The sequence below is a fragment of the Gadus morhua genome, unplaced genomic scaffold (assembly GCF_902167405.1).
Source record: "Gadus morhua unplaced genomic scaffold, gadMor3.0, whole genome shotgun sequence".
Classification (NCBI taxonomy): domain Eukaryota; kingdom Metazoa; phylum Chordata; class Actinopteri; order Gadiformes; family Gadidae; genus Gadus; species Gadus morhua.
The window spans coordinates 116183-128087 of record NW_021963962.1 but is presented as its reverse complement, the minus strand read 5'-3'; the positions used below and the strand labels follow the sequence as shown (position 1 = coordinate 128087).

General features: G+C 47.3%; 1 protein-coding gene across 2 annotated transcripts in view; it reads left to right on the top strand.

Annotated features, from left to right (window-relative positions):
* Window positions 1-2974, top strand: part of LOC115538257 (protein FAM49A) — a 15397-nt gene extending 12423 nt beyond the window's left edge. For both annotated transcript variants that reach the window (XM_030349935.1, XM_030349934.1), the window contains exons 10-11: window positions 1-10; window positions 493-2974. The exon at window positions 1-10 is cut by the window's left edge and continues 61 nt beyond it. In XM_030349935.1, the coding sequence (XP_030205795.1) occupies window positions 1-10; window positions 493-556 (74 nt within the window). In that variant the 3' untranslated portion in view covers window positions 557-2974. The remainder of the gene's footprint in view (window positions 11-492) is intronic.
* The last annotated feature ends 8931 nt before the right edge of the window (window positions 2975-11905 follow it).

Here is an 11905-nt window from a genome sequence, read left to right as displayed (position 1 = left end):
ACGCTCTGAAGTACGTCTCCCCTCTCACCTCCTCCTCCTCTTTCACTCTCTCCTCCTCCTACTCCTCCTCCTCCTCCCCCTCTTCCTCCTCTTCCTCCTCCTCCTCCTCTTTCACTGTCTCCTCCTCCTCTCCCTCCTCCTCCTCCTCCTCCTCCTTCAGACCTGTATTCACTGTCTCCTCCTCCTCCTCCTCCTCCTCCTCCTCCTCTCTGGCTCCAGTGCTTCATGCTAACGTCACATTAAACACACCTAAGATGTATAATATAGTATCTTGGAAGTGGCCTTATATCTGTGGCTCTAACATTGCTTAAAACATTAACAAGTTGGTCTTGAATCCACATTTAGAAATGTGAACCTGTTTGCACACTGTTTTATAATAAACTGATAACTCGATCTTGTCATCACGCTTTCAAATATTACTGGAAAAGCGCACTCTGCATGCTTTGGGCTTGACCTCTACCGTGACCTCTACTGTGACCCCTCCCTCCGCAGGTTCACGACCAAACACCTGAACGACGAGTCTACCCCCAAGAACATCCGCTCAATGCTCCAGTAGCCCCCCCCCCGCCGCGGGTGCGTTTGTTTTTTAGTTCGCAACCATGAAGAGGACCGATGGCCTCCGAAAAAAGATGTATATGTTTACATTATTTAAAAGACAAAAGATGTTGTTAATACTCTGTGTGTGTGTATGTGTGCGTGCGTGTATTTGCCTTTGCCATTCCTACGAAGTTACTCAGTCGCTCTGATCATCCGTCATCACGTCAGCACACATGAGAAGAAAGAAGCACACACACACAATGCCTTGACCTGTGTTATTAAAGCAGCAGTACCTTACCTCCAGGTGGTCCTGGACCACCTCGTCATTGACAGCAATTGGGCTCCCTCTTGTGATCGGACACAAATGGGAGTGTTCTACCGTATGAGTGGGGGACATGCCCTCTTGTGATGTCACAAGTGGGAGTGTCCTACAGTTTGAATGGGGGACATGCCCTCTCGTGATGTCACAAGTGGGCGTCTCCAACATTCTTACACTAGGACACTCACTTGTGACAACACAAGAGGGTGTGTCCAACGTTAATATGGCAGGACACTTCCACGTGTGACACCAAACATCTGTGTGAACACTTGTGGCGTCACATGTGTAAATGGCTCTTAATTACTGATCCGTGCGCCACCTGGTGGTGGGACAGGCGAGCACACCCTCTGGACACCTGCCTGCCTTAAATATCATTACTGTCGCTTAGCTAGCACAACCCTTGGAAATCGTCTGTTAAACATGTGAAAGCCACGCCTGTCATCTGAGTGGGCCGTGTGTCGCCTCTTCTCCAGCTTACAATCCCCTTTCTCTCGCTGGGAGAGTTGAGACACATGACGCAGATGTTGTAGTTATCCTGCTGCCTTGGAAGGAGAGTTCTCGTATTCATCCGGCGCGAGGCCACGTGGAGCTTCACTGGAGCGGTCTGCTGGGCCGACGGCACTGTGTCTGCGCCGCACAATAAACCAAATGTTTCTTCTCGTCGTAACCTCTGTCCTTCGGGTGATATTTATGTCCTGCGTGTGTGTGTGTGTGTGAAGTGCTTCATTTAGTATCCCCTCTCGTCTCCCGGTGTTCCTCCTGTGACGGACTGTATTATAAAACAAAAGTCTTTAAAGAAGAAGCGAGAGGTAAATCCTGCGAGGTGCTGATGTTTCTGTCCCTCGCTCTGAGCGTCTGGGGGCCCCCGGGGGGTCCCCGGGGGTCCAACACCAGCCAGTCCCCCCGGGGTGAAGGACCGAGGGAGTGAGAGAGAGTGAACTGGGTGAGATCCACCCAGTGAACCTCTTTCCCTCTGCTCTCTCTCCTCGCGTGTCTGGAGGTCTGTCCGAGGTGTCCTTGTCTCAAGGTTGATTTAATTAATTACTTTTGGTTCCAGAACCCTTTTGAACACAGTTGAAACGAAGGCCTCGTTACGTTAAGTGTTGAGAAGGGAAGTATTTTAAGATGACGGTTTGGTTTGGTTCCTGAATCTGCCCTGGGCTTCTCTCAGTCATCCGAAATAAAACATTTACCCCTTTTTATTATTATAGATAGTTAACCAAAGACGCATTTAATCCATGAATCACTGGCTGTGTCACATTTAAATTAAATCTGTTGCTGTCCAGATTATGTCCAACTGTGTTATATTGTTGAAGGTCACTGGGCTGGGCTCACTGGTTCTACGTTGATGGGATCCGTTCGGTTACCAGTTCGTTGGAATCTGCCGAGAATTTGGTCCGTAAATGTACGACTGCAAAACAACATACTACTATTTCTTCAAGAACCACTGGATTTACTTTACATAATCGTCTGTGCAGCCTTTAAATCAACCTTTTGAGGCATTGTGGTTGCCATGGCTACAGCAGTATTCGATACCTTGACTAAGCGAACCTGTATTCCTATCTGCTTTTGTGCTCTTAAATTCATCCTATACCATATCACACACGTATACTCAGCGCTCGTAAATGAACTGTACTCACATCGTTACCTACTAATTCATTCCATATCTTTGAATAATTCCCCTGTGTTTTATCCCTGTAATCCATACTGGGAGGACTGGGTGTGATAGTGGGTTAGTGTCGTGGTCACATGGGAATGAATGATTAGCGTGCATTTACAAACCCTGTGATGTATGATACTGACATTGTTCATGAACTGACTTGAAGTGGGCTCTTGGTATTTTGATTATAATTCTTTCTTTTTGTTAAACCTTATTCCAAAATGGATGTACTCAAAGCTTTCCCTTTCTTTTCTTTTTTACCCGAAATATGCTACTGTGTTATTCTGAGATTTGAACTCTGTTTTTAACTGAAACGATCAGTTTGTCAGGTAACTGCTATTAATTAACAGTTAATTGTCAGTTCAGATCCTTGAGTTCTGACTCCATGTTTATAATGATTTGGCCTTGTAACGAATGGGATGTGTGGATTGAAAATTAAAGGTGGTACATTTCTTAAATTGTGTTTCTATTTTTTTTTTCTGCTGGTGTCCCCTTGTCAAATACAAAATACACAATGGATAAATAGGGTTCTTGGTATCCATGGTAAAGCCAGTGGGGCAATTGCTCTGTCGCTAGCTTAGCCACTTTTTAGAGTTGAACACGGTTTTAAACTCAAGAAGTCACGTGACGTCTTAAGCCCCATTGCTGTGTCATATGTACTCGTGGTTTAACCTGAAGCTGCGTTTAACCTTGATCTCAAATGCTCTGTCTTCAGAGAAATTCACATCAGACACTAGAGGGCGTATTTTGTGCGTATTAGTCTAATCTCGAAACTGACGCGGTTTTAGAGGAGACTAAACCAGTTTGCAGGACGAAACAAGGCTCCATCACAACCGACACACACACACACAGAATTCGTTTTATGAATTATTATTAATAGGTATGTATGATACATTTACACTTATTACACCAGATAGGCCTTCAGTACAATACACGCTACAATATAGGAGTTGCTTAAAGTGGCCAACTAAAACTCTACAAAGAACAGATTATTTGTGTGTAATAAAATGAATGAACAAACAGAGGATCGCACCAATCAACGAAACATAAAAAGGTCAATGCTTAACTAAAATGGTTAGCAATGACAAGTTATTGATTGACGTAGGTGAGGGCCGATTCCAGACTCAGATTGCCACTTAAGTTTCATTTGATAAAAAACAACAGTGTTAACCTTTTTTTTTCCATGACGACCAATAAAAAACGACAGTGTTACCCCTTTTGTTTTTTTTCATGACGACCAATAAAAAACAACAGTGTTACCCCTTATGGTCTTTTTCATGACGACCAAAGAAAAACGACAGTGTCACCCCTCATGTTTGATTTGATAAATATCGACAGTGTTACCCCTTATGTTTTATTTGATATATATCGACAGTGTTACCCTTATGTTTTTTTCAAGACGGCCGATAAACGACAGTGTTACCCCTCATGTTTCACTTGATAAATATCGAAAGTGTTACCCCTTATGTTTATTTCATGACGGCCGATAAAAAACGACAGTGTTACCCCTTATGTTTTTTTTCATGACGACCAATAAAAAATGACAGTGTTACCCCTTTTGTTTTTTTCATGACAACTGATAAAAAATGACTGTGTAACCCCTTATATTTTATTTGACAAAGACAACAGTGTTACTCCTTATATTTTATTTGACAAAGACATTTTTCAAATATGTTTTTTTTCATGACGATCAATAAAAAACAACAGTGTTACCCATTGTGGTTTTTTTCATGACGACCAAAGAAAAACAACAGTGTTACCCCCTGTTTTATTTGATAAATATCAAAAGTGTTACCCCTTGGGCCGATTGCTCTGTCAGTTAGCATTGCGCTAGCTGTGCTGCGCTTTAAAACCGTACTCCTTAAAACTGAGCTTTTGGAGTTTAACACGCAGCTGCGCACGAGGTTGAACGTCATTGCTGTGTAACGACTCGTACAGGATCTGCTGATTCCTAGCTGACTTGGTTAAACTGCTTGGAAACCGGAAGTACTCTGATTTCTAGTATACCCCAGAGCAGATGCAGTCTTAACTTCATGGTGGATGCATTTTGTGCTATAACTACCAACAAAAACTTAATGGGAATGTAAAATTAACTTTAGTATAATAAAAACGCTAATAATGTTGACATATATTATGAAATAGTCTAGGCTACTTTTTGTGGAACTCTGAGTCTGGAATCTGCCCTCACCTACGTCATTCAATTACTTGTCATTGTTTTCTCTTGGTGTGTGTATGCAAACGTGATTACTTAATTAATTGAAGACGAACTAATAGGCCTATGTGAGTAATTAGGATAATGTCACGCCTTTCAATTCTCGGAGAAGGAGAGTTAGGACCATTTTAGTTAAGCATTGACCTTTTTATGTTTCGTTGAATGGTACGATCCTCTGTGCGTTCATTTATTTTTTTTACATACAAATAATCTGTTCTTTGTAGAGTTTTAGTTGGGCACTTTAAGCAACTCCTATATTGTAGCCTGTATTGTACTGAAGGCCTACCTGGTGTAATAAGTGTAAATGTATCGTACCTATTTTTCATAAAACTAATTCTGTGTGTGTGTGTTGGTTATGATGGAGCCTTGTTTCATCCTGCAAACTGGTTTAGTCTCCTCTAAAACCACGTCAGTTGCGAGATTAGACTAACACGCACAAAATACGCCCTCTAATGTCTGATGTGAATTTCTCTGAAGACACAGCAATTGATATCAAGGTAAAACGCAGCTGCAGGTTAAACCACAAGTACATATGACACAGCAATGGAGTTTAAGACGTCCAGTGACTTCTTCTTCCAACAGAGGACATCAACCGGACTTGAACCCCGGTCTCCAGGGGGATAGCTCACAGCTCTCTCCACTTCCCACTGAGATTTGTATTTTAAATATGTCTGAGGTTATATATGGAAGTGCAAAAAAGATATTTTTTTGCACAAAAAAGAAAAAGATATTGCGTTTTCCACAGAAATTGAGGCACGGTCTCCAGTGGGTTAGGCAGAGTGCACTCCACTGCGCCACTGAGGTGATGACAATACACAATAATCAATCATCAATAAAGAGGATATACATGACATTAAAATGTATTTGTGTATTTCTATTATTTCCCTCATGGTTTTTTCATGACGACTGATAAAAAACGACAGTGTTACCCCTTATATCTTATTTGACAAAGACAACAGTGTTATCAGTTATATTGTATTTGACAAAGACCATTATTTATTTATTTTCAAATATGTTTTTTTTCATGACGACCAATAAAAAACGACAGTGTTACCCCTTATGGTTTTTTCATGACGACTGATAAAAAACAACAGTGTTACCCCTTATATTTTATTTGACAAAGACAACAGTGTTACCCCTTATATTTTATTCGACAGAGACAATTTATTTATTTTTTTCGAATGTTTTTTTTTTTTCATTACGACCAATAAAAAAACAACAGTGTTACCCCTTATGTTTTTTTTCATGACGACCAATAAAAAACAACAGTGTTACCCCTTATGGTTTTTTTCATGACGGCCGATAAAAAAACAACAGCGTTGCCCCTTATGTTTTTTTTCATGACGACCAATAAAAAACGACAGTGTTACCCCTTATGGTTTTTTCATGACGACTGATAAAAAACGAGTGTTACCCCTTATATTTTATTTGAAAAAGACAACAGTGTTACCCCTTATGTTTTTTTTCATGACGACCAATAAAAAACAACAGTGTTACCCCTTATGGTTTTTTTCATGACAACCAAAGAAAAATGACAGTGTCACCCCCCCCGTTTCATTTGATAAAAACGACAGTGTTACCCCCTATGTTTTATTTGATAAATATCACCAGTGTTACCCCTTATGTTTTTTTCATGACGACCGATAAAAAACGACAGTGTTACCCACCCCTCATGTTTCATTTGAAAAAAACGAGTGTTACCCCTCATGTTTCATTTGATAAAAACGTGTTGTGTTTTTTGTTGAACAGTGTTACCCCTTATGGTTTTTTTCCTGACAACCAAAGAAAAATGACAGTATCACCCCTCATGTTTCATTTGATAAAAACGACAGTCTTACCCCCCTATGTTTTATTTGATAAATATTGACAGTGTTACCCCCTGGGGCAATTGCTCTGTCGCTAGCTTATAGCCCTTTTTAGAGTTTAACACGGTTTTAAACTCAAGAAGTCACGTGACGTCTTAAGCTCCATTGCTGTGAGCCTGTGTCATATGTACTTGTGGTTCTATTTCATTCCTACTGACCGCCAGAGGCGGTGCTTTAGCACTGGATGTTCCATCTCGCGCATGCGCAGGTCGAGTAATTATACCAAAAAAGTCACCTGTGACACCTGGGTGACCCGAGAAAGTCTATATATTCCGGAGTCACCCGAGGTTCTGTTCCTTCTATTTTCTCGCGGTAGCGTACTAGCAGGACACACAAACATTGTTTGTTGTAAGAGATACCATATTAGCTTGTCGCAAGTAGCCTTGAAACCCAAGGGTTGGTGCCTCGATTTAAATTCGTCCACCAAGGGCTGCGACTTGCAATTTGTTTGATTTCGGCAGGGGTGAGTAAAGTGTGTAGGCTACGCGTAGTCGACTATCCGTCGGCTAGCGCGGCAGCTGATTTCACCTTTCTACCCTTGGCTTTAATTTGCTTAGAGCATTAATTGGCGGCTAGTTTTTCAGTCGCTGTGTTATTCTTTCGGTCTCGCACCGTTTCTCGGGTGCGTTCGCCTAAGCCCGGTTGCTCATTTGTATGCGCCAGTGCGCGGCTTGGGGTCCAAGCCGCCGTCACTGTATTTATTTAGCCAGTTGCGCTCTTTGTTTAATCGCCAGTGAGTGGCTTGGGTTTCCAAAAGCCGTCACTGTATTTTCCTGGCGCCGTCACTTTATTGTCGGGCGCATTATTGCTCGGGTGCTCTCGCCTGTAGCTTGATTGCCTAGCCTGCGCTGATTGCTCTCCGGTGGGCGGCTTGGATTACCAAGGCTCGCCGTCACTGTGTTGTTGCCGGGGTGTCGCGTCGTTGTTTTGGTGCTCTCGCCTAAAGCTCGATTGCCTAGCCTGTGTTAATTTGCTCTTCAGTGGGCTGCTTGGGTTTCCAAGGCTCGCCGTCACTGTTATTTTCGGAGTGTCGCGTCGATCGGGTGCTCTCGCCCGTACTGCCCTACAAAGGCAAAGTGCAGTAACTACGCCAACATTGAAACTGAGAAAAATGCCTTCAAAGTATTCATACTGGCCGGCCAAACCTGTTTCAGGTACAATAGTGGTGATACTCTCAATTAATACCTTTATAGGAAGAAAAATAGTTTTTGTCTCAAGACAAAGAAGGTGTTATAAAACCCATTTTTCAGTCTGAACTCAATTTTGACAAAATACGTAGTTACTGCACTTTGCCTTTGTAGGGCAGCGTAGCTCGCCGTCACTGTTATTGTCGGGCTGTCGCGTCGTTGATTGGGTGCTCTCGCCTAAAACTCGATTGCCTAGCCTGTGTTTATTTTCTCTCCAGTGGGCTGCTTGGGTTTCCAAGGTTTGCCGTCACTGTTATTATCGGGGTGTCGCGTCGCTCTGGTGCTCTCGCCTGTAGCTTTCCGTCACTGTTTTTGTCGGGGTGTCGCGTCGTTGCTCGGGTGCTCTCGCCTAAAGCTCGATTGCCTTGCCTACTGATTCATTTGCTTGCAATTAATTTGCCGACATGCTAAGCGCTCATAGTTGTGTTGCCTGCATGGCCTCCCTGCAGGCGGAGGATGGCCATGACCAGTGCCCTGCGTGTCTCGGGGTTGAACACCTCAGGGAAGCAGTGTCAGATAACCCGTGCATGAACTGTAGTTTCATGCCTCATGCACTGAGGCTAGCTAGGTTGGCTGAGGTGGAGGGCAGACCAGGGTTGCCCCCTTCGGGTCTTGGTCCTAGTGGCACCAGACGCCGTGCCTCGGCAGCTGAGGGGTCCCCCCGGGAAGTCCCGTAAGGTCGAAAACTTGGGGAACCAAGTGGATAAGCTCTCGGATGAGGTTGCTCAGATTAAAGCCCTCCTACAGAACCTCCAACCAGCTCAGGGTGTACCAGCCGCGGCCCCTGCGGCTGCGCAACCCACTTATCCAGAGGATGACATGCTGTCTACAGCTGCGTCCTGTAGCCTCTTTGCAGAGGAGGAAGAGCAAGCGGCCCTTGCCTCTCAGGCGTTCTCTCAAGGGTCTCTGGGCGGCTCGGCTAGAGGGTCAGTGTCCGGCTGCGACACTGTTAGACCAGCCGTGCGAATGGCCCTGGCAAGACTGGGGTTGGATGAAGCTCCTGTTTCATCTGCACCTGTGAATGCCTTTTTTCCACAGACCGCTCAACCTTCCGTTTTCTCTTTGCCCCCCTCTGAGCCATACATCGCAGAGCTTCATAGATGCTGGCCAGACTCAAGGGCTCTCTCCCATCACACTAGTGATAGCAGAGGTCTGGCAACTATGGCCAATGCCGATTCTTATGGCTTGGACCGGTTAGCTCCGATTGAGCCTGCTATAGCGTCCCTGGTTGTCTCCCCGGACAAGGCTCTGAGAACTGATGCGCGCTGCCCTCGGCCCCAGTGCCGGATTACAGATGACCTCCTTACCAGGAGTTACAACATTGCTGCCCGTGTGGGACGTCTTGGGAATTCGCTTTCTCACTTCGTTCTGGCGCTGTCTCAGACTATACGTGGGTCAGATGCTGATCCTTCAGCACAGACCCTCAGTGATGCTTCACTGCAAACTTTTGCTTACATGACTAGGGAGCTAGGCAGGTTAATGTCAACTGTTACATTGGCGCGCCGCCAGGTTTGGCTGGCGCAGTCACCACTTTCGGAGGTGTGTCGACGGACCCTCCGTTCTCTTCCAGTGGTCCCAGGCCAGACATTTGGGCCAGCTGCTCTTCAGGCCCTGGAGCGAAGTGTACAGGTTGGCCAGGCTAGCCAGCAGTTTGCTAGCTTACGGCGTGCACCTCTGCTTCATTCTAGCCCGGGGGCCTCTGCGGTACCCCGTGCCTATAGCTTTCAACCACGTTCAGGTGGACAATCGAAGGGCCAGCACTTCTCAGCACGGGCTGACCAGCGCCGTAGCTCTGCGCCACGGGTGGCATTTCAGGCGCCAAGAGGTTCGGCACCCAGTCGCCGCCCCCCCAGGGCCCCTAGGGGCAGGGGGGGTAGGTACTGAAGTCCAAGGGCCGGTCGTCGGACGCTTTTCTCAGCAGCACTTGAGCTACTGGCAAGAGCAGACCACAGACCCTTGGATAGTGTCCACGCTATCCAACGGGTACACACTACAATTCCGACGCCGGCCCCCAACTTTCAGCGGGATCAAGGTTACCGTGGTCACCAATCCCGCCAGATCCCTGGTCCTGAGACAGGAAGTAGCCACCCTCCTTGGGAAGGGTGCTATCGAAGTAGTAGAACCACAAGAACAGCTCGATGGGTTCTACTCAACCTACTTTCTGGTACCGAAGAAGGATGGCGGGTTTCGCCCCATTCTGGACTTGAGAGGGCTGAATCAGTTCCTCAAGGTTCTTCCCTTCCACATGCTGCGTGTTGCGGACGTCCTCCAGGCTATCGCTCAGGGGGACTGGTTCGTATCAATAGACCTGAAAGACGCTTACTTTCACGTCCCTATTACCCTACGTCACAGGCGGTTCCTCCGCTTTGCTTTTCTGGGCAAGGTGTACCAGTTCAGGGTTCTTCGTTCGGGCTGTCTCTGGCCCCGCGTATATTTACACGGTGTGTAGCAGCAGCCCTGTCACCATTACAGGCCACAGGTATGGCGATACTGCCATACCTGGACGACTGGTTAGTCATTTCCCCAACTCGGGAGCAGGCGGTCAGGGACACAGCCATGCTCCTCAGCCATGTGGACCGGCTTGGCCTTATGGTCAACTTTACCAAGAGCAACCTTACACCATGTCGGGTTGTGAGCTATCTGGGGCTGGTGCTCGACTCGGTGGCCATGCGAGCCTGCCTCTCTCCAAAGCGCGTAGCTACCATTCTGCAGCTGCTACAGCGCTTCAGACGGGGGAAGTTGCTGGAATACAGCCTCTTCCTTCGACTGATAGGTATGCTGACCTCAGCATCCATGGTGGTCCCACTAGGCCTTCTGGAATTGCGTCCCCTTCAGATCTGGGTGAATGGTCTCCACTTGGACCCCAAGTGGCAGAGACACAAGATGGTCAGGGTGTCTGGGCGGTGCCTTCGGGCCCTCAGACCCTGGAGAGAGAGGGCATACCTGATTGCGGGGTCGCCCTTAGGGAGGATAGCTTCCCGGCGGGAGGTTGTGGAGACGGACGCCTCCCTTTCCGGCTGGGGTGCAGTATGGCAGTGCAGGACTGTCAGAGGCCAGTGGGATGCCCAGCAGAGACTGGAGCATATAAATGTGCTGGAACTCCTTGCGGTGTTCTTAGCTCTCAGGCACTTCCTTCCAGTTCTGAGGGACCGACATGTTCTTGTCCGGACAGACAACACCTCCACAGTCTACCACGTCAACCATCAGGGGGGCACCAGATCGAGGCAGAGCCTGCGGGTCACGCAAAGGCTCCTTCCGTGGGCGTTCCCCCATTTTCTAAGCCTGAGGGCTGTCCATGTTCCAGGTGTCCGGAACACAGCGGCAGACCTTCTCTCTCGCCAAGGGCCACCCCCCGGAGAGTGGAGACTCCATCCGGAGGTGGTGGGGATGATTTGGGACAGGTATGGCAGGGCAGTGGCGGATCTCTTTGCTTCCGAAGAGACCACCCACTGTCCCCTTTGGTTCTCCTTGACGGAGAGGACCAGTCCCCTAGGGCAGGACGCTCTGGCTCATGCTTGGCCAGACAGCCTGCTTTATGCATTTCCCCCAATTCCCCTTTTACTGGCAACGCTGGACAGGGTCCAGCGCGGCTGTCACAGCCTACTTCTGGTGGCCCCATATTGGCCAAGAAGGCCATGGTTCCCACCGTTACTGAAACTCCTCAACGGAGAGCCTTGGTGCCTCCCAGAGAGACGGGACCTTCTGTCTCAGGTAGGCGGACGCATATGGCACACGAATCCGAGCCGCCTGCGGCTGTGCGTGTGGCCCCTGAGAGCCAGGACCCACTACTGACGTCTTGCGACCAGTCAGTGGTCTGTACTATTTTTAGTTCAAGGGCACCCTCCACTCGGTTGCTCTATGCAAACAGGTGGAAGTTGTTTTCACAGTGGTGCGTGGCGCGGGGCGAAGTCCCGGAGACCTGCTCAGTGGTAGTGATACTACACTTTCTGCAGTCTGTGTTGGACAACAGAAGAGCTGCGTCTACCCTGCGTGTTTATATGGCCGCGATCTCAGCCACACACGCAAGGGTGGATAACCAGATGGTAGGGTCCCACTACCTAATCAGGCAGTTTCTGAAGGGAGCCCAGAGGCTTCAACCGCCGCGATCCCTGAGGGCACCATCAT